Below are 24,644 nucleotides of genomic sequence, written 5' to 3'. Positions count from 1 at the left end.
ATATCTCTGTGGTTGCCCATCCCTCGTGCTGCCAACAGCTTCGTTTTTATCTGGCCACAAATCTGCTGGGTGTCAGCAGAATAAACTCTAATGTGGATAGTTCTGATTTAGTTAGGTCTTCAAATCTTTTCATGTCTCAGTTTGATTCAGTTTTGTTGATTCTTTTTATATTCCATTGCATCAACTAGAAAGGAATCCTTTTTCTTTCCTCAAAATTTTTTTTTATGCAGTTAACAGAGCACTCTCTTGATGTCTGCTGGGTTTAATCATCCTGTTCTAGGCAAGCAGGCTAATCTGCATAGCCCTTTGGCTTTACTGATAGAATTGTGGGTGGTATTTCTTCATAGCTTTAGGTTCTGTGCAGAGCTGCCTTACCCATTTTCATTCCAGCCTATTCCCACTGCTTCATCCTTAGGCATCCCACTGCCTCATTCAGGTGTTTCAGAAATTCTTCCAAATCCGTATTATTTTTCACCAAACTGGAAGATTACTAAATCTACATGGAATTCTTGAACCATAGGGAACATGTGTCATACTTTACTCAAAAAGAAGGAACAGTTCCAAAGAAGCATTAGCAATGTTGAGTTTTTTTAACTGGTTGGAGGCACTTAGTCTGGGAAGCAATTCTCACTCTTCTGTCTCAGAATCAATTTATTCCTCTCCCAGAACTGCATATTTTTTCCCCGCATTGACTTGTTGATTAATGACATTTCAATCCAATCTTTTAAGCCCCAACCTAGTCTCCTCTTTAAGGCTGGAGTCCTGGAGCACATGGCATACAATAACAGGCTGAGACAACGGCACTTGATAAGTCCTGGGGGAGTGGGCAGCAGTATCATTGCTGTTTTCAGCTGCCTAACAGGAGGCTGTAGAGAAGGCAGAGCAGACTCCTTTCAGAGGTGCACCGGTGACAGGGCAAGATGCAATAAACAAAAGTTGCATTGTAAGGGCAGAAATTCCAATTCGACCTCAAGAAAAAGACTTTTCACAAGGAAGGCAGTCAAACACTGGAACAGGTCGTTCAGCCAGGTTCTGCAGTCTACATCCCTGGAGATACTTAAAATACACTGGACGTGAGCTGTGAGCAGCCTGATCTTGGCTGGCCCTGTTTAATTAGGAGATTGGACCAGATGGCATCCAGAGATCTCTGGATTACTACATGATTCCACTCACCACACTCAATCAAATTGGAATTTTTTCCTAGTTGTACTTTTCATTAAATTTTGTATCTCCTGATAGAAGGACTATAGCATTCATTTTAATCCTAGTATTCTCATTTTTTCCTCTAAATTGAATTATTCTTTGGAAGGTTTACTGTCTCTGCCATTTTGTTTTATGACTCTTTACAAGATTTGTCATGTTTACCCCATTACAAAAAATGTTTTCTCTGGTTTTAATCGAAAACTTAAGAATGGTTTGAATCCACTTATATGTGTTATTTTTTCATTTTCTTCTGTCTTATCATGAATCTTCTTTGTTGTTTGCTATTTACTGCTTCCCAGATGATAATGGTACCTTTCTTATCTTTTCACTAATTATACTGTCTTGTCTCTTCTGATCTGTAGTCTATCAGGATATGTCTTAAGTTATTTTTTCTGGTGTTTCTAAAATACTGTTTTTCTCCAGCACAAAATTCCAGAATTTAGTGAATGGAACAGAGATACAAATACATGTGACTATGATAAAATTATGAAAGTTAAAATATGTACTTTTTACCTTTAAGGACAGCTTTCTCAAAATGGAGATTTATAACATGGAATAGGATTTGGGGGTTGGGTTTTTTAGGTTTTCTTAGGAAACTTAGATTGTTACCACTCTCTCCTCTAATATCTTAGTCCTTAGTCCTACCATTCTGTTTTCTGGAAAATCCAAGCCTGGTGCCCTTCCTGTGCTAGTACTTCCACTGTCATAATACAAATAATTAAATATGGAGGTTATGCTACCTATGCATTCAAAGGACAGATTACATTAAATAGTAGGGATTTGTAGTAGGGCACAGATCTACTTTGGAAAGGGAATGGCTTAATAGTTCTTTTTCACTTCTAAAATTAGGACTCTGTGAAACTCAATTTTTATATTTTTAGAGGCATGCATATTGAAATCATTGCATGTTTAGAAGTGTCTGGAGTGATAGTTGTTCTAGTATTTGGATAGTTGACATTCGTTACAGTACTGAGAAAAAAATAGGATAAAATCATTTTGGGAAACATGAGAATTGCTTAAGAGGGTATATAGCAAGGTATATGTGCACTTTCAGGTAGAGAATTAAGCATATGAATCTTTACATGCTTTTTTTTAGTCTTAGTAAGAAATAGAAAGACAAAATATCTGCGTAAACAGAATCATTATTGCTTAAAAAGTGTGACTACCTTAAAACTTTGAATCTGAGGTATAGAGCACTAAAATAACGAGCATTAAGTTAAAGCTACTCTTGAAATATTTCTGTGGTCTTTTTTAGTCGTTTAATTGTCCGAGTTCTCTCTGTCAGATTTGTTGCCTCATTCTGAAGTGTCTTCTTGTGCATGCACTGAAAATACAGTAAAGCTGTGATATTACTACTATATTGCTGTGAGTTAAGTTGTGAAGGTAGCAGAGTAGAAATGCAAGTTGAATGTTATCTTGTAATTTTCATGCTTTTGTAATGGTAACTTTTCATTGCTGTGTATGACTTAACCTGAATAATGGAAATTGAACTGTGACTTGGTATTTCTAAAGAGACAGCATGAATAATAATTCAGAAACAAAAATGGTTTTGTAATTTTACTGTATACCAGATAGCACTCTTCAGCATTATGGTGGTATTTTAACATTATAACAATGCATCAAAAAGTTAGACTAATGTAAGCCTTTTTACTATCTATAGGATTCACTAGCTGAAGTCGAAGAGAAGTACAAGAAAGCTATGGTTTCCAATGCTCAACTAGACAATGAGAAAAACAACTTGGTTTACCAAGTGGATACTCTAAAGGACGTCATTGAGGAGAAAGAAGAACAGATAGCAGAGTTCTATAGGGAGAACGAAGAGAAGTCAAAGGTACTGACTTTTAATACTGGTTGGTTTTTTTATATAATTATAAAGAAAAAACATAGAAGCCAGGGCTACTTAGTAAGAACAGTTGAAAACTTTTGGATTAGTAGAAACAAACCAACCACCACGCCCCAAAAAAACCCCAAATCATATCCCAACCTCCCACAAACACCCCACCACCCCACCCCAATTAAATTCAAATTAATTGCATTTAATTAATGCAATACACTAATGATAAAATGTGCATTTGAATCAAATAGGACATGTTCAGTCCCACTTTCTTGGAAAGGGAAGATCTGTGTGGCAGCTTTTTCCAGCAATATCTAGATAAATACACTCTCTGAGCTTTTCTTGTTAATACTGTGCTTAAACCTTTATGGCATCTTTTCTCTCCACTCTAAATTTTATTAAATAAAGTCTTCTGTATCATAAGTCTCTGGAGAACTTACACACCAATTCTGTGATTTTTAGCCACTTGGTGGGTAGAATTTCTCAAATTGTTGGGAGTAATTTCTTAGGTAATGTTATGTTAAGTGATATTACTAACTTTTTTAACCTTTATATTGAAAATTAGTGTCAAACTCAAAATAAATAAAAACTAATGAATTTATTTCATATAGGAATTGGAAAGACAGAAACACACATGCAGTGTTCTACAGCATAAGCTGGATGAACTTAAAGAGGGTCTTCGACAGAGAGATGAATTGATAGAGGTATGTTCATCTGAGATAGTGTATGATAGAACTTGTGCAAACAAATATGGTGTAAGATTTGAATAGGAACAGCCATCATACACAAAATGGCTTTAAATATTATCTTGCATTTTTAAGAAAGAATTTCTTGGTTTAGTGGGTAGAATTTAAGCTATCAGTCTCTATTTATAAAGTTGAAAATGTCTCTGCGAGGTTTTCTACTGTGTAAAATTCTTAATTCCTGTGAGAACTGTGGTTCTTTCATGACTGTTGCTTGTATCTTTCCTTCCCTGTGAGGGCAGAACTAATGTTTGTATGGCCAAAGTCTTTTTTCATAGCTAGAATTTCTGATGTATGGATAATACCAAATACTATTCTTTGCCTTTCCCAAAAGTTTGTTTTCAGTTATTTCAGATTTTTGTGAGCATCAGCCACTGAAGTCTGCAGTAGCAGATGTTTGTTTGCTTACCAGTTAAGCATAAATATAGCAACACTGGTGAGCATGTCATTGGCTCATAACCATGTTGCTGGGTGTGTGGTGTATTATTTTTTTTTTCCCCTCTCCTCACTTTGATTAGTTTCCAGAAGAAATGTGCCCTAAAATCCCAGAGCTATTATCAGTCTAATTTTAAAATTGTCCACAAAGATATCTATTGTCAACAATATGCGGGTGTCTGTTTCCCATTGATTTTTGGTTCTAGCACTGTAAGTTGTAGTTCAATTAATACGTCATTTTCCCACCGCCTTTTGGTTTCAGTAAAAACTGATGATTTTAAGTGTATGGGCCAAAGTTTCCACTACCTGATTTTCAAAAGCTATATAATACTGTATTTCATTGGTCGATTTCTTTCCCCATTAAGTTCTTGTGCTCTCCAGGCAGTAGTACAGTAACTCCAAAAGACTTCTGAAAAGTCCCAGATCTGTTTATGGTTACTGAGAAAATAATATGCTTCATGAACTGCAGTTGATATGACTTACTAGCAGAAGAAAAGGAGTAAGATTAACCTAAGCAGCAGCATTTTGCAGATTAATGCTGACAAGCAAAAAATTCTGGTTGTAGCTCTGTCACTTGCTCTGGATTCTCTTTGACTTCACTGTGAAGGAAAAAAACTCTTTATACTTTCTTCTTTAGTGGTTGTTGTTTGGTTGTTTTTTTTTTTTTTTAAGTATGTGAATCAAGAACATACAATAGATTTGTCTGGAGTGTTTGCTTTGGTAGAATTTAGTATATGTGTGTTGAATATTCACTAAATGCATGGAGTCCCTTCAAAGATAAAGACAGTGTGCCCCATATTTACCCTTTATTTGAGTAACTTCTTCAGCTATTAACACTAACAGATAATTTAGCTGAAGCCATTTAGCTTTTTGCAGAAAGACATTGTCTTCCATGCCCAGATGTAAAATCAAGTTCACTCATTAGGAATGCAAAAAATTATCTCTAGCCCTAAAAATTCTTGTCATCTTCATACATAATTCTATGAGCATAGTGAAGAATTTTAGTTATGTTTGCAGGGCAAGTAGCAAAATACAGTGTTAGATAAAAAACACTTGATATGTATTAATCTAGTATTAGAGAGCAGTCAGCAGCCATATTTCACTTCCTGGATGCTTGATTCAAACTTCCTTCTTTATACTTTCAAGAAGGTTTTCTCTTTTCTAAACATTAATAAAACCACTTGTGAATGTAAGTGTTCAGTTCCAAACAGGACCTGAAGGTATCTGGAAATTACCACAGGGTAATTATTTTCCTAAAGAAAGGAAAGTTCCCAGTCTGCAATGGGAACTGTTACTAAAGAAAAGTAGCTCTAGTTGCGCTAAATTCTCCCATCAACATTAAGTGATTGAATAAAATTAATTACCATTCTCTTGCATGAATTCATAAGGGAAATATTATGTTACACTTAGTAGCACCTTTTTTCTTTAATTTCATGCTCATGAACTCTTTGGTTGACTTTTAGTATTTAATTTCCTTTATCTATTTGACTGGTTTTTTTCCATTTCCTTACTTCTCTTTCCTCTTTTATTCTTCCCTCATCCTATTTACTACAGGAGAATCAACGCATGCAGCAGAATATAGACTCGATAACCAAAGAGGTGTTTGATCTCCAGGAGACAATTAATTGGAAAGATAAAAAAATAGGGGTATGAAACAAATGTGGGGGGAAAGGTATTTTTTCATTTTAGAAGTAGATGGATGCCCCCCATCCCCCAAGGAATGCTGTGTACTCCAAAGAAATGAAGGCCACTCCCAATTTAAATATTTAAAATGTTTCACAGTCTTTCTCTTCTTTAGAAAACGAGCTCCACTTCTTCGTGTTTACTTGCATAATGATCAATAATACTAATTAAATCTATAACATAAACTGTTGTGCATACAATTGTATAATTTTTACAAAATATTTTTTTACCTGTAATCAGGGCTTGAAAAAGTCATCATTTCCTTATTCTTAACAAACATAAAAATTGCCCGGGTCTGTATATTGATCCATAGTGGCATAGCAATATTATAATTTTATACAGATTTGAAACTATTTTTAAAGCTTTTTAATCTCCTTAGAGGCAAATACAGTTTTCGAAACTTGAACAATTTAAACCTTGCTTGCCATTTGGCTCATGATTCTGTTGTCATCTTAACAATTTGCATAACCATTAGTGGATTTTAAAATGGTCTGCTTTCCACTGCCTGGGATAAGAGAGACAAAATACCCCAAAAAATGGAAAACGTAGGGAGCTGCAGAAGCTAAGGGTCAAGATGTTGAGAAGCCTTAGTGAATATTTGTAGATTGTGCTTGCCTTTGGCATACCTAGTGCTAAAAATTATGATCTTGAATTGACTTCTGCAGCCACACTTGCACGTTCCTGTATTGCACTTCTCATCCTTCTAGGGCTTGTTGGCTTGGATGCAACACTGAACCAAGATGATTTTGTGATACCACAAACAAAATACCTGAGTTACCAACTATTGGAATTGAGAGTTGGAATCGAAACAGTGGTTGCATGAAACCTTTTGAGGAGCATCCGTAGGCCTCCTGTGTAGAAAGGAAGGTGGTACAGGAAGAACTGAGTTGATGTGCACTATGCAGCTGACATAGGTCAGGCAGAGTTTGTCAGCTTTGCTTCTGGGCAGCACAGAAATAGTAAAACTGCCTCAGAGTCAGCCTGATCCTTGGTGATAACTACATGGCTCTGAACCTGTGGCTGTTCTGGGCCGCCAGTAGATTGCCTGGTGGTGAGAGGGAGTTAGCGGAATAGTCTGTAGAAAGTAATCGTCTGCCTTTTAGTAACTCTAGGGTCATTTCTCTCAAACTAAATGAATTTTACACCAGATTTTGACATATGCAGATTTCTTTGAAAATTGCTGTATTTGCTGGAGTTCAAGTCACTTTGAAAAGTTATCTTTTAACTGGTGGTACCCAGTTAAAAAAAGCCCTGTTATACCATCTTTATTTAATCCATTTTTATTTCATGTTTCAGTCCTTCAATCCATATTGCAGTGCTCTCTTCCATCATAACTTAAAAATGTTGAAATATTATTTTTTTCTGAACATTCTTCTGAAAGGTTTTTTTTTTAATCTTTAATTAACCATATTCTTTCCATACTTACTCTTCACCTTTGTGTACTAGACTGTCCCAATTTGTGCTGGTTTTTTGTGCAAGCACTTTTTTCCTCTTTAAAATATGTTGCTAGAGTTAGTACAGAGCATATCATCTATCTAATGTTCAAAAAACTAGCTACCAGCCAGACTGACAAGAAAGGTATTTTTTCCTTTAGCAAAAATTTTCCTGCCAGTTCTGCATTCTTGTAAACACTGTAACTGGCTTTTTTCCTAGTTTTTATTTTTTTTAACCATCTTGGAATTGAAATATCTTAGTTCTTAAAATGTAAAAACGCTACTGCCTTTTCTTTCTCACTTCTGTTATCTAAAAACATTTACCTATTTTTCTTAGCTCACATTTTTTGAATCTTTCTCCCCAATACTAAGTAGTTCTGCTGATTTTTACTCTATTCCAACTTCATAAGTCTCTGAGAAGCTTCACAAAGGAGTAGTTTATAACTAGAATTATAACCTAGTTTTACAATGTATGGAAGACTGATGCTGCCTCAGAGGAAGAAAGGGAGGCAAGCAGAACACAGATAGCATGAGTCTGTTTTACACCTGCCTTCTTATATTGTCTTGTTTCTACAAAGTGATTGAAATCTGCAGTGGTATTTGGTCTTAAATTAGATCAATTTGAGGACACTGAACTATAACTTCCAGGTTATATTCCTGAAATATACAGCTATTTTACTGTTTGGTGGCTCCAAATTGTACATGCATTGCCGATTTGAAATTAGTAATGGCGTGTCCGAGTTTAGTATGGATTTTGTGAAGGTTTTTGGAATATTTAGAAAATAGGACCCTAGACAAATCTGCTTTCTGCCAAGTGATCAGATTTTAATCATAATGGTATGTTAAAACATGCCTGCAGAGCTTAGTTGTCCTAATTTTTGTCTCTCCCCCCAACCCCCCACCCCACAATAGAAGAATTGCATGAGTAGATTTAGTACAAAATCCACATCATGTATCATAACCTCTGAGCATACAAACACTAGCAGTTTTACTAAAGTTTTTCAACATTGAATAATGATTACTGATGTCTCCAAAGGTAGTGATACATGGTTATATCAGTTTCACTTCCTTCCCCATCAAAATTTTCTGATTTCCAACACTTGCGCATAGCGGGTGAGGATAGAAAGCATGTTTTGGGAAGGTCAGCAGCATCACAGGACGCTGCCAAGCACGCAGAGGATCTGTGGCTGCGGTGTGATTCTGGGCCTTTGAGTCCATTCTCTCAAGTGGGTGAGCTTACTTCCCTCTCTCTCTGCTGCTATTCTTCAAAAATGGAAAAGGCGTATGTTATCTTTAAGTGGAACACAAAATGACGTAATGATTAAGGTTCTTCACGCTGTTTATAATGTAGTTAGAGATCTAGTATGTGTTAGGAAATAAAAGGACATTTTATGAATTCTTAAACTATGATGTGACAGCTAATGCTTTCACACATGTTGAATTACCTGTATTTTAAATGTCACATTTATATACTAATAAATCAAGTGCAACAGCGCTTACTTTTTTCTGTTGGAATTGAGTAATACATTAAAACATTGCTCTAGTATACAGATTCTAGATAATTATTAAAATTCAGCATACGGCAGGTATGTGGAGCAATTACAAAACAAAGGTATACACCTTCATTTCTTTCTTCGTATCAGTCCATTCCTAAACACTCATGCATGGCGCAATGTTTAGTTGGATAATTTTCTTGGCAAAATATGTGTACACTTTTGCAGTTGCTGTATGGTCAGGTTTATTTGTAATGCATGCAGTACTGAATTTGAGTGGAATACTGGGGATGCTGCCCAGTCAAGTGAAAATATCTGATTAACTGCCAGGTAACACAGCTCCAGCATAGGCAGGCAAACCATCTACATCCATATTGTGCTTTTAGCTGCAATCCTTTCTTGTGCTAAAATAGTGCTGATAGTGTTTCCTGCCTTTTTTTTCCCTCTAAACTGGTTGCTTTGGTTTTAGTAAAGGGTGGTTGTAATACTTAAGCAAGTAGTAAATGAACTAGTATTTGTAAGTGGATGACAGGCTTATAAATCCAAGGTCTTTTATGAGGTAAGATTTCTACTTCTATACCTTATAAAAGGTAGAGAAATTAGTTCAATGAGTGTAATGTTTTAGGATATTTCCCAATTGAGTTCCAGCAAATTTTATTCTGGCCACAGAGTGCCTGTATTAAGAAGAATCACTTGCTCTTTTGGTGTTCAATTTAGTTTATCAAAATCTACCAAAAATAGAATGCACTAAATAAAAATCTATTATAGAATCTACTGAGACTCACCTGGGAAGAAATTATGTCATGACAGACATGCAGCAATGAGGCTAGATATGTGACTTGTAAAAGGTAGTTATCAGAGATGTATGTTTATATATATTAAATACCCCTTTTAATTTCTTTACTTTTATTGAGCTCTTTGTATTTACTTGTAGAAAATCTCTCTGCTATCTGTCATGTGCTTTTTCTCTGTGCCGTTCTTTTTCTTGCTATCTGCCTGAACCCAGGCCCTAGAAAGACAGAAAGATTACTTTGACTGCATTAAGAATGAGCGAGATGAGCTCAGAGAGGAGTTGGCTGACCTGAAGGAAACAATGAAGAGAGGAGAGGTATGTTGGTAGTAGTTACTTTACAGTAACAGAAATCCAGGAATGGGGCATGAAATCAAGGTCCGTGAAAAAGAGGAAGAATGGTTACTATTCTTGTGCAGTCTCAAAACCTGACCTTAGGGTAGGATAAATGACACGTTTTGTTGTAACTGTTTTGATCAACTTGAAAAGCTTTTTAAAAACTTTTCTGTCCAGATATATTTTAGCACTGCTCTTGTATGAGTAGTTTTTTTCTTTTGTATTTTTAGAAACATGGATTAGTTATAATTCCAGATGGCACACCAAATGGTGATGTAAACCATGAACCAGTGGTTGGTGCAATAACAGTTGTATCACAGGAAGCTGCTCAAGTCTTGGAGTCTGCAGGAGAAGGACCACTAGGTAAAAATATCTTAACATACTTTATAGAGTGTTTGAAGTCTTTGTTTCCCTCCTGTTCACAGTGGGTTGTGATTTACAGCCACAAAAAGATACCTCTGATGTTTCTGGAATACATGCTTACACAGTGTTCAAGATCGTGGGTTGTTTTTTTTTTTCCTTATGCTGAGTAAAAAGACATGTATCTTTTGAGCAAAAAAAAATAATAGTATGGTCTTGGATGTTTGTAACTGATTAGATCTCTTGGCCCGGTATCTTCTTTATTACTGTCAGAAAATATCTTGCCTAAAAGTGTAGTCTTTCAGAGTAGTATGTTTTATGTTGTGTTTCATGAAAAATATTTCTTTAAAAGTATGTATAATGAACGAAAGAACTTCCATTACAGAAAATAATTCATTGTATATTCTTTCCCCTTCCTTGAAATATTGCTGCCTCTATTAGTGTAAAGCAAGTGTAGTCTTTCATCACATTCGTTAGAAAAAAAAAAAAATGAAGTTTTAAAAACATTCAAAAAATGACGCAGACAACAGAAAGATAGAGGTTTTGGGGGCCTTCATTTTAACTTGCTTTTATCCTTAGGTTGAACAAGTTATTGTATGCATAGTCAGTCCACTGTAAAACTCTGTTAGTTAACATGCAAAGAAACATCTCTATACACTTGCATTATATTTGTACATACCATATAATAATAGTTACATATTTTTGTTTTGACAGCTATTAGATTTGATACATGTTTCTGCTGTGGCTCCATCATAGTGAAATACAGATGTCTTTATGCTTTGCTACTGTCAAAGTTACAATTTCCAAGGGAGCTGCTCTAATCTTAGCATGGTGTTGCTTGACAGACTGTTTTGTAGGCATTACTGATCTTCTGCCTGATCAGAGATATGGCAACATTCCTGTGGGTCCTTTCCCAAGTACTTTTCCTCTGGTTTGAGTACACTGTCTACAAACTTTCTAAACATACAGGGAAGCTTAGTGCCTTCCCTGAAGAGACAGCAATCTTTAAGAATAACACAGGGAAAAGAACATACAATCAGAAGAGAATTTTGTTGGAAATGGCTGTTCTAGGTACTGGGACAAAACTGTGTTTATTATTAAAAAAAAAAAATACTCAGTTAATTTACTTTGAAGAATTACTAAACTCAGAGTTCTTGCTTTTAAAATTGTTATACTAATAAACAGTGTGAATGAAATATTTTCCCCTTTTTTCTGCTATTAACTGAAGTCTGGTATGTTGTTATTAGTGAGATATCAACATTTTATGCTCCCAGTGCGATTGGCTTTAAGTGTGAAGAGCATTTTATTTGAAAATGAACAAAAAGTTACGAAAAATGTGTTCTTAGTTATGGATTTATCTGGTTTTTAATTGGGTTCTTTGGTTTTAGATGTCCGGCTACGAAAACTGGCTGGAGAAAAGGAGGAATTATTGTCCCAGGTAAAATAAGCTATTCTTTTCAGACATAGACTTTTGTGTATCCTTTTGCAGACTATTAATATGTTAGCAATAAGCAAATATTAAGCACCAAAGGTGCTTAATCAAATACTTAAGCCCTAAAGCAAAATAAAATACTTGACTTCTTACCTTGCTGGCTGCCAGGAATTATCAGCTTCTCTCACTAGCATCCTTATCCATGCGATTTTGATCTTGGTTGGTAAAGAACCCTCATTTCACTACCTGGTTAGCTGAAATCTAACTTGCTGCTGACTCTACTATTAGTGTGTGTACTTAAAGTTGGTCTTTCTTTTATTTTGTCTTATGTGAAATAATAAAGTCAGTAAAATGACATTCTCATAAGCTCAAGTGGCACTTTCTTCCAAATTGCGAAGTGTTACTATTTCTTTGATAATTTCAGTTACTCAAATAGAAAAATAATATTATCAAAGTAGTTGTATTTTAATACAGTTCAGTATTGAGAAGAGAGGACTCAAGAAAACATATAGTCATTGAACAATTGTTAAGAATGCCATAGTTTTTGTGCTTCTAGTTGAACACATTGCAAATTTAAAGTGGTGTTATCAACATTTGTTTTTGCTGGGCATGTACCTTGGTTTTAGTATAGATATTTGCTTTAGAATGCCAATAAACTGTAGCATTGAATCAAGGCTATTAAATATAAGCATAGAAATATAAGTATACAAAGACGTGTATGCATATTTATCACTATATAATTGTAAAAATCACTGTTAAAATATGTTATTTATATGATGAATGGGAATTTTGCAAGTATAACTCCCATACCACTAATCTGTAGGACAATATTTTAATAAGAGAGTAAAAAAAGTAGCTCCCACTTCTTACATAAACTCTAGACACAGAGGACATAGCTGAGGAATGTATGTTCCCTGACTACTGGAAAAATCCCGAGACAGCTGCTATAGCATAAAATGGAACAGTTTAAGACTAATGTGCACTGCAGACTTGCCTAGGACCATTGCTTCCAGGTGGAGTAAAAGAGAGGACCCCAAAAAAGCTGTGGATTATTCTTTCTGTAAACTGACCAGGATATCGTTCATTATCTTCATACGTGTTCAGAGTATAAAAAGTATACTGTAGAAGAAATGCATAAAGAGAGTTTAATGCTGCCTCCTCCTCTGGAAAGCCAGCTCTGTTAAAGTTACTGAGTGCCCCTGCATTGCACAGAGATCCCTGCAGCACCCACCAAACTGGTGGGTTTGGATTGTGCATTGACATGCAGAGGGCACTCGCCCAGCAATGGGGATGGGGGGCTGCAGCCACAGGCCTCGGGGACTGGCTTCCCTGCCTCCCCTGCATAGCTCTGCTACTCCCGTCTACAGAACTGTCTCGGCCAGCGGCATCGCAGGACCGCTTTGCCTTTTTCCTATTGAACGTTTAGATCCACAACTTCTGAACTTCTGGGAGTCTCTTTTTCACAAAACAACACTTCTTTTTCAGGTTAGAAAACTGAAGATGCAGTTGGAAGAAGAACGACAGAAATACTCTAAAAGCGATGGCATGAATCCAGATATCATAGGCTTAGAGAATGGTTCTGACTTGCAGCTAATTGAAATGCAGAGTAGGTATATGGTTACTGTTCAAAGGTATTCTTACTGGGGAGAGGAAACAGACTCTTCCAACTCCTTTTCCTATATTATTGTGCAGCAGTAGCATTGTGAATGAATATATCGTTGAGCAGCTAGATTTTTGTTGGTATATCTCCTTGCAGGAAATCTCTCACTGCAGAATAGCTTAAAAATCTGCCTCTTTCAGTATTGAATAACAACATTCTGGGAAGTTATTTTTCAGTTGATGACCTTGCCTAGACTGGGTGCCACTACTTGAACAATTTCAATTTTTAGATGATAGAGTTTCAGCTGAGATATTTTGTTCATACATTCTACCTGATTTTTTGTTGCATCTTTGATACAGAAACTTAATCTAAAAGACTACTATTCTCTGAAGCAAAACATGAAAAATTATTAAAGTTTAACACAATGCTCAGTGTTGCTTCATAGAAGCACTAAGCTACTTTCCATTTCAAGCAAGCTATTTCTTCGGCTGAAAACTTTGCTTGTTTGACAGATTGTCATTTAACACGCCTGTGGCAACGAACATGAGCAGAGCACTGGCAGTGTCAGGGCTAAAATATAACACCAAAATAATTTGCAAAGCTCCTTGGAGTTTGTCAGGCAGGTTCAAGCCTTGTGCTCCTTATCATTCCAATGTTACTACAGATGTCTATGCTAAATGCTGCTGGTATTATGTCTATTGTGATTTGACCCATTTTGCAGTGTGCGTTGGTTATTGTGTTGATTCTTTTTTTTTGAGAGATGAGTTTGCTGATCTAAATATGTGTGTTTTAGAAGGTGTGGAACTCATACATCTGAGATTTCATGTACACTCTTACAGAGACAGTAGTTGTGTTCTCTAAGTAACAGGGAAATTATTTCCTTTTCATACTCTTAAAAAAGATTTCTGAAAGAACATTCACCACTTTATAATCCTGTATACGGGCTTCTCAATAAAATGGTCTTTTTAATGAATTTTAATGAAAAGGGAAACTACCAGTGTAGTGTGTTGCTTTGAGTAATATATTCATGTCAATTTTTGTCTAGGAGATGCCAACAGACAAATTAGTGAATACAAATTTAAGCTTTCAAAAGCTGAACAAGATATAACTACCTTGGAACAAAATGTAAGTGTGTCTTTCTTCGTATTTATTGTTATCATTACACTTGCTCTGCACACTTTTACAATACAGAAACTATGAAAATATATGTCGTCATTTGATTTACTCTTTGTTCTTTAGTTTGCACAGAATGGCACTACATTTGTATTTTTTCATATTTCCTGCAATTCAATACCTGTGCATAGTCTAACCATAAGAGAAAATAATCTGGAATTAATTTACTAAGATGTGAATGTATGGCAGAATATAAAGAGGAACTGAAGCTACTAGTTCAAGAAAATCAGTTTATGTAGTTTAATTACTTCTAAGAAAGCTGTATAGACTGTGGAAGGTAGATAATTTACTCTCTGGAATTCAAGAGCTTGTTTTTATAGATATACCTCTTTCACACTGATTTACTCACGCTTTGTGATTGTAAGTCAGTAACATGGAATTACAGTTCAGCACCTCTGTAGATCACCTACAAATCACATAAAGGATTATAATTTAAATCAGAGATGCATAGTTGGTCTCTCTTGCACAGCAACAGGCTACTAGCCTGTCCTATGGATGCAGCAGGGAGCTATAAATATAACAATCCAGCAAGTGGGCTTTAACACCTGCAGGTTGCAACCAGGATTTGTCTCGAGCCCGCTGTTTACTGCTGAACTCTGTGCTTGAGCTCAAGACCTCTTGCATCGTGTCCTGGTAACAGTTACAGTCTCCTTTCTACTTTGCACCTTTTCATGTGGTCTCTGCTTTTCAACTTTCCAGCTTTTGTTTTTAATCCCAGTGTCCCCCAATTCTTCTTTTTTTTTTTTTTTTTCTTCTTTTTCCAACTCTCCTCTCTCTGCTTAGTTCTTTAACCTCCTGTATCTTTTTCAGCTGTGTCCTATACTATGTTCCATTCTCTACCGTTGCCCGTGACCCTCGCCAGGGAGGGACAGGCAGTGAAGGGTATTCCAAGTTTCTGCCCACAATTTATTTTACTGTTTTATTAGTTCTTTTAAACGCTCTCTTTAACCTCCTTTTTCCAGAGGGAGATACTATGGATAATTCACAGGATGCCTTGTGATACAGTGGCTTTTCAGAAAGGGAGGCACAGCTGATGGCAGGTGAGCTCAGGGTGGAACACCTGAGTAATTGTTCCTTTTTTCTTGTTTGGATTTGCAGATTGGACGACTTGAGGGGCAGGTTGCAAGATATAAAAATGCAGCAGAAAATGCAGAAAAAGTAGAAGATGAGCTCAAAGCTGAAAAGAGGAAGCTTCAGCGAGAGGTAATTGACTTGATTTCCTTTTCAGCTGTATGCTCCTTTCAGTCTCGAACTGCTCTGTCTTTTGCCTCCAAGCTCTGTTTTTTTGTAATCTTTGGTTACAGCGTTTAAGTGTTTTTTGAGGAGGCCTCAGAGTCTGTGTTGCCTTCAGAATATAACTGTAGCACATAAAAGTAATACTAATTACAATTCAATGCACTACTTCCTTGAAAGGAAGGATCTCAAGTTGTATTTTCTTCTAAATGTGGTAGCTTGTACTATTTTAAACTAATCCTTCCATAAAATTTACTGGGGAATTGAATGCTCCCTATGTCCAGTGCCAGCCTGGGAAGTTTCCAGCATGCACCTCACAGGGAGCTGGGAAGAAGCTATATTTCACTGAGCTGTTGATCGTGCTTGCTTAAGAGCTGCTGCATGACTAGCATGATGCCTGCTACCCACAGGAATATACCTCCATCAGCAAGTAACAATGGTGGAGAGGACTTTACCTTTAAATAGCATGTAATAGGAAGTTGCAGGCACCTAGTTCTTTCGGAATGAGTATGTTTCATGTTTCAGTTGCTTCCCAATTATTTTTTTTAACAGTTGAATTCCAGTTCATTTGACTGCAATAATGAAAGTGTCGTGTCTTAACTTAAGTGGCACTCCTATAAAGCATATAGTACTTGTATTCCTGATTTAATTTCCTCTGTCAAAGCTTAAGAACGGCAGAAAGTCCAAGTAAACTTAGTGCTCATAACTTTTGCTTTCATTTTATAGTTAAGAACAGCACTGGATAAGATAGAAGAGATGGAGATGACCAATAGCCACTTAATGAAAAGGCTGGAGAAGATGAAGGCAAATAGGACTGCGCTTTTATCTCAACAGTGAAGTGGAAATTGAAAATACGATGCACTGCTCCTTGAATAACTAGCCCCTAGCTTGTTTTTAAATACAGACTTCATTGGCACAAACTATTTGAACACCGAGCTGTTCATTGGTGTTTTAGTTTCATAATTAAATGGCATACTTCTTTTTGTAACTTATGAGAGAATGAAATGTAGTTTGAATTCCCATGTGAATGACAGCAATTTTTCTGTAGCGTTTGATTCTAGAGTCAGAGCTGGAGCACAATGCTGTATGTTCAACTTAGCGATAGAAAATGTTTTTACAACTGTGGAATCAAGTTTACTCACGATCTCTTTTGGCTGCTTTAATGATGCTTGATGCTCGGAGACAACTGCATGAATTCAAGAAGACACTGTATTACTGTATTATAAACTAACATATATTTGCTCAAGACATCACACAGCACAAGTGCCTTTTCTCTGGTGCAATTTAGACTTCATTGTTGAAATAACCTTTGAAATCAGATAACATTTTATTTTAAGATACATTTGAGGTATTCACTAAACTTTATACATTTTGAAAATACATTTTTGTAAAATATTTAAATTTATAAGAAAAAAATAGGGACTGTATATAAAAATCTGCTTTTTTTTTGCATGGGCACTTCTGAGTTCTAGGTAATTTTGTCAAATACTAGCCCCTGATACTCTTAGTATTAAGAGTGCAGATTTAAAAACTTCTGTTGTACACCATCAAATTATGTCATCTGCTGCTTAAGTGTGAATTGAAATTTTAGGGTGGGAGGAAGGGGTGGGAAATGTGGCTAAGGAGTTTATTAAATGGACACTTTACTGACCAAAACCAGATGTTTTGTGTTTTCTTTTAAATACTGAGATACCAACAGGACAGAGAAAAATTTTTGTAGAATAGTAAATTCTGATCTCCGTGTTCTTGAAAAGTATCTTTTGGCTTTGAAATAGTGAGTTTGAAATCTTTTTTCTGATTTGTTATCCTGGTCTGCTACTCTTTGACAGTACTGCTGTGGAGGAGGGGGGCAGTACAAGGAAGAAGGTGCTTTCTGGAACAGTGTGGTTTTTGTCTGTAGCCTACGCTCTCTATGGACAGTGAATGCTATTAAGAACTTCCACTCCTTTGAAGCTGGCACATCACAACTGGGAAATGAACAGCAACTGCAGTGGCAATTCTGAAGTACTTGAAATGGCACTGCCCCTGTGTTGGACTTTGCTTGAGGCCAGCAGGAGCCCAACATTTGATCTGAGAGGAATCATTCTTTTGGACTCGGATGTTGCAAATTGCAACCGTTCAGGAGTATTTTTCAAAGCAAGGCAGGTTTTGGGACCTTGGCAATCCAGAGGGTTAGTACTTCTGCTTGTACCAGACCGGCTTTCCAAAGAACAGCCATCTTGATAGTGCAAAACTGAAGCTTTTTTGTCTCTTTCAGTTTGGATACCTCTTGGACTTGGAAAAGAAAATGCCTTCCCTGTTGAGAAACCTCCTTGAGTAGCAGATCTGCCTAGGCCTACTCATTAAATAGGAAACAATTGTAATTTGGTGATCACATAGATCATTGTCTGTGCTATTAACTCTTTGCATTCCGTGGTATTCTTGTTCAGAAGAAACTATGAGGGTCTTGATTAGTTGTTCTTAATGGTGTGTATTCTGAAGATAAACGGGATCCTTTGGGGCTTTTGAGAGTGTTCCCATGTACAAAACGCTGCTAAAACCTTATTTGGCATACAGTGGGAAGCGCATCTTCCAGTTCACTTCCGCTAAACCACCCTGTTGAAGCTGGACATCTTATGGCACGGGGAAAACTGTGATTTCAATATTAAACCGTGACAGTCAGATCAGGAGCTACTAATTCAAGAGTTACCAGCCTACTGCAAAACTTTTTCTGGATCACAGGTAAAGCATCAGTACATCCTTTCCAAAGACTAAGATTTTTAGTAGTTTTTTAAGAAGTTGTTTATTACAGAGTTCTGTTAGCATAGCCATTTTAGTTGTAGAGCTTCCCCAAGCCTTGCTACCAGAAAATCAAAACAAATTCAACACAATACCCAGAACATGAGATTTCCAGCATCTAGACTAACTGAATAATACTGGATTATGTGATCCAGTATGACTCTTAAGGCAATTGAAAGAGCTAAGAGGGAACAGCCCTAGGAAGAATTAATTGCAAACCTTTTATCTTTTTCTGAAACAACTCTTACCAGAAGTAAGAATAATGTTTCACCGGGTTGTTGTGAACTCCTTTCATGTAAGTGGGACAGATCCAAATAAAAATGAAAAGCAAAAGCAGTAAGTAAAACCAACATGATTATCAAGCCTGTTACATTATTAAGTTTTTCTTATAAAACTATTTCAGAATCCATGCAACTCAACAAAATTTTTGCCATGACCATATCATATCTGACATTTGTTTGAAAATTGCAGAGTGACTTTGTTTTTCAAGCTGTGATTTTACAGTGCTATTAGTTATAATGCAAGTTAATGTTGCCAACTACTTAGAATGTCTAAAAGGTCTGTCTGCTAAGAGGGTACACCAAAGTTTTAAAAACAGTCCTCAGTATGGCTCATGCTGCTTAGTAGATGGCTGTTCAAAGTTTGGCCCTTGGCATTTAACAAATCTTTTAAAAGCTCACTTAGCAACACAGCGGGCTTACTGGCCACATTTTTAACAATTCCCCCCCCCCAGTAGTCTAAGCAATCGTATTTAGTTGGACGAATAACCAAATCTTGAGAAGCAAAATGCTTGCTTACTCACATGTGCTTGATGACTGATTTCCTCCTGAAGAGTCAATACAATGGTCAAGTCAATAATTATTCTTCTAGGGGTGCAGGCAGCAGTTGTTTCCTTTCTGGTGTCAATGTTTTCCATTTCTATGTCAGTGTCTTCCCGTGGTCTCTTCCTGCAGTACAGAAACAAAACCAAAGTATGTTCTGTTCTCCTATCACTTAGGCGAAACACATGCACAGCGGATGGGATGCTTGATTCACATGCTCTGTGTTAACGCTGAAAATGCAGAATGTTTCCCAAAGCTTCCCAGAAAGAAAGTTTTGTTTTTACTTCCTAGGCATAATTTGCTAGAAAGCGTAGTTCATAAGGGAATTTAAGACTTACTGATCGCACCCGGATTCTAATGTTTAAGCACCAAGTCAATTGGGCTCTAAAGGACAGATGACAAAATGCTGATCTTTCTAAGGATTTTTGTTTTTCTGTAATATTGGGGGAGGGAGGGGGAAAATTATTTCAGAAGACTTCTGCTTCTCCTAACAGCTCCCTGGAGGAGCTATAAAACATTCCAGTGCTTTTATCTTTACTAGGGTAATGTCTACAAAATTCAGTAATGGAGTTTATCTTTCTATCCCTAAGAGAATGACCTCCAAATAGAGACAGACCAGCATGATCTCACTAAACTGAAGCCCAAAGAGATCGGAAAAGTCTTCAATTTCAGGGCCATGCTTTGAAATAAATAGGTAGCCTTGCATGACCTCAGGAAAGATGAGACTTGCCGAGGAGGCACCATTTCAGGAGACAAGTGTCCGCTTTCATTCAGCCCCCCTAGGTGTCACTGTGTCCCCCTGAATATCAGCCTTTTCAACCCAACCACTCTCATCTTCCATTTCAGCATCCTGTGGCCTGACTGCACCCTCTGGAGGTCCTGCGTTCATTTCTGTCGTGCCTTCAGTGGGGCCTTACTTAGGGGTTTTTCACTGGCTGGAGAAAAGCATCCAATTTCTGCTCTCGGGAATCAGTGCGGACTGGAATTTAGACATCTACAAACAAAAAATTATCTAGAGAAATATCTCAAAGTGTTCCTGAGATTGTTGAGGTGACCTGGGAGGTACCATGAAAAGCAGTAACAAGATGAAAAAGAAGACAAGACGTTATTTTGTCCTGATTCAAGTATAGACATGAAAAAAATCTGTAAGTAATAATGACTGACACTTGGATAGCAATAGAGAAAGCTTTTTTTTTTTTTAATCAAAGCACAGTTCATTTAATCAGAACTAGTGTATCTGTGACAGGCAAGTGAATAGTGGCTACATGACCTTACCAGCATTGCTGGACACCACAAATAGCTTGTCAGCCAAATGAAAAACAAGCACTAGCCACAATTACAGAAAGTTTATGGAGAAAGTTACTATTTTTGGTCAGACCAACTGGGGTTTGGTTGAGAAAAAAACTCATGAGTTTAATTAGATTAAACAGATAATTTTAGAGATCCTTGCAAGGGGACAGAGAAGGTCGTTAGTGTCTCTTGCATGCAGAGTTATGCCCAATTACTGCCCACAAAAAGGTGCTAAGTTAGTAGAAGGTGAGTATAGGATAATTGAAACATGGCATAATACCAGTGTTTTTATTAAGGGCGTGATTTTTAACACTTGGCGCAGTTCATTCTTCCCTCAAGCTTGCAGGAGTTTTGTTTGGTCCACAGGGGGTTGTCGGGGCCGGGTGGAAAGATTCGGTAAGTGTTTGTTCGGGGACAGACAGCAGCACCAAGAAGGTAAAGAGAAACTAGATTTTCCTGATTTGTCTTCTGTGGGACATCACGTGCCAAAGAGCAGCCTCTGGGGTGCCTAATGCGCTCACGGCTTTTTCTACCAAACTCCACTGAGACCGTCAATCTCCACAGCCTCTTGTTGTGCGCCAGAAGGAGATCTTCACCCCACGCTTCCCACTGAAAACCAGGAGTCCATTAACTGCAAGCTGTTGATTCTCCCCGCCCCCATAAAAGCTACACAGGTGAGGCCAGTCAGGTTGAGCAGCAGAAGCACCAACAACATCTTGCAGGGGGAGGGGTGAGGTGCCCTGTGGCAGCCACTCGGGGCCTGGCCACCTCGCCCGGCCCGGCCCGGCCGTGGCGGTTGCGGGCGGTTGAAGCGGCCTGGCGCCGAGCCCCGCCTGGCGAGGGGCGGGTGTAGGCCCCGCCGCGGCCGGGGTGCTCGGCCGGGCTGAGGGAGCGGTGCCACCGGCCGGGGCTCCCGGGCCCGCCCCGCCTCCGTGCGGCCGCGGAGGCCTTCGCAGCCCGCCTGCCACTCCTCGCTTCCCTGCCGCGGCCATTGCGGGTGGCTTCTTTGCCTCCGTTATTTTTGTGAAGGTAGGAGATGGCCAGGGCCTTGCGAAAGCTGTTCAGGAGGAGTCAGGCCAACTTGAAACAACGAGTAAAAGAGAGAAACAAGAAATGGACAGGGCTGGGGAAAGCCTACGAGCCCCTGTCTACAAGTGCCAATGGCACAAGTAAGATGCTTTGGTTGCCTTGTCACAATTTGTCCCGTGCTCATTCTTAATTTCTGACTTGTAACGACAGACGTTCTCTTGCAGCCAGCAGCCCTGTGCGACTGAAGAGCATCCAAGCCAACAACAGAGCTCTAGCTCTGGCTTTGCAGGAGGAGAAGCTCAAAGTGAGAGAAGCCCAGGATGCCTTTCTGTGTTTAAAGGGAGAGAATCAATGCCTGAAGTTTGAGATCTTTTATTTGCAAACACTGCTTCAATCACAGCAAGCGCAGGCACCTGCTGGGGTATTTTGAACACCGTCTTTGTCTTGCAGTAATGGGGAGTGTGAGAATTGGCTTCAGATAAGCCTGAGGTCTCTTTCTGAACTTTAGTGACTCCTGACAAGTCAGTTAGCTACACAGGAGAGGCGTCTTGTAGGGTTTCACCCAGTTCTAGTCATTAATACTTCCTATTTTTGGCTTCTCCTCCTTCTGTAAGGAGAGTCAGTGCTCTCCTTTTTATGGGCGGTCTGTGACACCTGATTTACGTACAATTCGGTTTTCTCATAACATGATCATGATATGTATATGGGGAGCTGAAAATAACTGCACCAACATTGTTTGCACTGTTCCTCCATTAGACAAGTGTGTCAGCCTTGTTTGAGCTCCTATCTTCAGAAGCTGCTTGGAAATTACTGTAGTCAGTTGCTGGGTCAGAAAGGTCAGAGGGTTTGTGATGTGGTGGCATCCTACCTTCCCGTCTTTGGTCTGGACCTCTACTTCCGTCTGCCAGGGAGGCTTCTGTTTTCTGAGTTTTCCCTTCCAAGTACCTCCATTGCTTTCTTCCTGCAGACATCCACACAATTCGCCTGTAGAGGCGAAGGAGAGGGCTGGCTCTAAGCATGGCAGAATTTGGGTTTCCCTGCTCTCCTGCTGCCAGTCATCTGAAGCCTTGCTCTCCTGGGGACTATCAGTCTTGTTTCAGCTGCTTAATCACAGTGAAACCTTTCTTGTTGGCAGAATGTGGGAACATTTCCTTCAGCACCTGTAACGGTTCCTGTTGTCACTGGACAAGAGCATTGTGTGTAAGTAGCTCTGATTAATTTGTCTTGTCATGTCTCTTACAGTATTCTTACAGTGAAGGGGTGGGGAGGAGGTAGATGTAGTGCAACAGAAATAATTCCTTGTCCTAAAAGCGATGTATTTTTCCCCTCCCTAGGGGAGCTCCACACCATATTGTGGAATGTGAAGAAATCCCTGAGAGTGAGATGAAGGCCACAGCCAATGACAGTAAGCCAGCTGGCTGCATTTCAGAGGACCACTGTGCTTCTGCTAGTGCCAATACCATAAAGGAAGTAGACCTGGAGTGTGGTTAAGGAAATCTATTGGGCATTCCTCCCTCCTGAAGTAAGGAGGAGGACTGTGTGCCTATAACTGCATCATGAATACTCCTTTGTAGTAATGGTGAGATAGTATGTGAGAACAGAGAAATTCTGTATAGTGGTAGCTGTGGTTGTACTAGCCGTGGTGAGGAGCAGACTTGAACATCAGCAAAGGCTAAAGGATTTGAGTGAAGATGCCTGACAGAATGGGGAGTGAGTTTGAAAGGTCTGACTCTTGTATCCCTGCCTCCTAGTGACCTGATCTACTGAACAGCTGAGTAGAGAAATCTCCTTTTCTGTGGCGTGTTAGTGTTTATGATGAGCTACTTTTTCAAAGCCCAATATTTGAAAAGGGTTTGGTGTTTCACTAAAGTATGTCCATCAGGCAGTGCTATTCAGAGATAAGGGCTTGTGCAGTATGTCCTTAGGGTTTTGCCCTTCCAGAGACACCTCATGCAACAAGAGCCTTTTCCAAACAGGAGGAAGTTAGACTTGGGGAAAACCTAGAACAACATAGTGTTGAAAACACAAGTCCCAGTATTTCTCAACAAAATGAGAGCATGGGAGAACTGGAGCTGGTGCTGAGGCAGGTAGATTCTGCAAGTGCTCAACTGAATTCAGACCGTGTGCCTGACCTAAGGGAAGTTGTATGCAAAAGGCTCTTGAGTAAGGAGGGGGCAGTATCAGGATAGAAAGCTGGAAGGTGCTGGAGAAGCTTAGCACAAGTGAAGACTTTCCAAAGAAAGAAAAGAGGTGCTGGCTGAGTCCTGTCATGGCGAGGGCCGCAATTCTCAGAATGGATGTCAGGTGGTGGCTTTTTGATTGAAGAAGTTGACTGACCCAGCTACCTGTAGGGCTGACTCAATGTGTCTGAGTCCTGGTTACAAGTTGGGCAGTGTTGATGAGGATTCAGATGATGGCCTCCACATGCCTCATCACCATAAATCGCCTAGCAAGAGCAGCTCAGTGGCCAGAATGGGTGTATGGGGAGGGCATGCAAGACCTGGACCTGAGAGGTGTCTGGCAGAGCCTGAGCAGGAACTCCAGAATGAATGAGAGGTAGAGCATCCTACACCAAGGGCAAAGTTAGTTTGTAAGGGGAGTTTGGAAAGGGTTGTGTCCTGATCTATTTCTGTACTTCCTAGGCTGTTGTTTTAGGGAAGTAGACTGTTTCAAGCTATCTTCTCTTACAAACGCACATGAAATGATGCTGGAAACCTGATATGACAGTGTCATTTATCCAACTGGTTGTTTTGTCAGCAAAGAGGTAACTGAAGCTGGATACTGTTTGAAAAACTGCTTAAAACCAAACTATACTGTGGTGTTTGTGTTTCACAGTGTTTTAAGGGTGAAGGGAAACAGGAAATCAGAGCTACTAATAAAGAGCATGTTGCCAGAGAAAGCTGGATATTCCTGTTTTAATGGCAGATCAGGGCTTGAAGAGGATCAGCTTAAGTATTACTTACTCTTTCTTGAATGGA

At 38.6% G+C, this 24,644-nt stretch overlaps 1 protein-coding gene across 16 annotated transcripts in view; it reads left to right on the top strand.

Annotated features, from left to right (window-relative positions):
• The window catches only part of LRRFIP2 (LRR binding FLII interacting protein 2), a 60,154-nt gene extending 42,822 nt beyond the window's left edge, over nucleotides 1-17,332 (top strand). For 10 of the 16 annotated variants that reach the window (XM_087767211.1, XM_087767226.1, XM_087767180.1 and 7 more), the window contains 10 exons: nucleotides 2,864-3,034; nucleotides 3,649-3,741; nucleotides 5,770-5,862; nucleotides 9,831-9,932; nucleotides 10,181-10,313; nucleotides 11,699-11,748; nucleotides 13,228-13,348; nucleotides 14,388-14,467; nucleotides 15,614-15,718; nucleotides 16,475-17,332. In XM_087767211.1, the coding sequence (XP_087623337.1) occupies nucleotides 2,864-3,034; nucleotides 3,649-3,741; nucleotides 5,770-5,862; nucleotides 9,831-9,932; nucleotides 10,181-10,313; nucleotides 11,699-11,748; nucleotides 13,228-13,348; nucleotides 14,388-14,467; nucleotides 15,614-15,718; nucleotides 16,475-16,585 (1,059 nt within the window). In that variant the 3' untranslated portion in view covers nucleotides 16,586-17,332. The remainder of the gene's footprint in view (nucleotides 1-2,863; nucleotides 3,035-3,648; nucleotides 3,742-5,769; nucleotides 5,863-9,830; nucleotides 9,933-10,180; nucleotides 10,314-11,698; nucleotides 11,749-13,227; nucleotides 13,349-14,387; nucleotides 14,468-15,613; nucleotides 15,719-16,474) is intronic. The other 6 variants (XM_087767234.1, XM_087767248.1, XM_087767286.1 and 3 more) reach the window with 2 other exon arrangements.
• The last annotated feature ends 7,312 nt before the right edge of the window (nucleotides 17,333-24,644 follow it).

Source organism: Nipponia nippon, unplaced genomic scaffold (genome assembly GCF_047370975.1).
Source record: "Nipponia nippon isolate SJK-2023a ecotype South Korea unplaced genomic scaffold, ASM4737097v1 scaffold_1, whole genome shotgun sequence".
In the NCBI taxonomy this organism is placed as follows: domain Eukaryota; kingdom Metazoa; phylum Chordata; class Aves; order Pelecaniformes; family Threskiornithidae; genus Nipponia; species Nipponia nippon.
The sequence above is the reverse complement of the archived record's forward strand: the minus strand, read 5'-3'. Positions and strand labels throughout refer to the sequence as shown.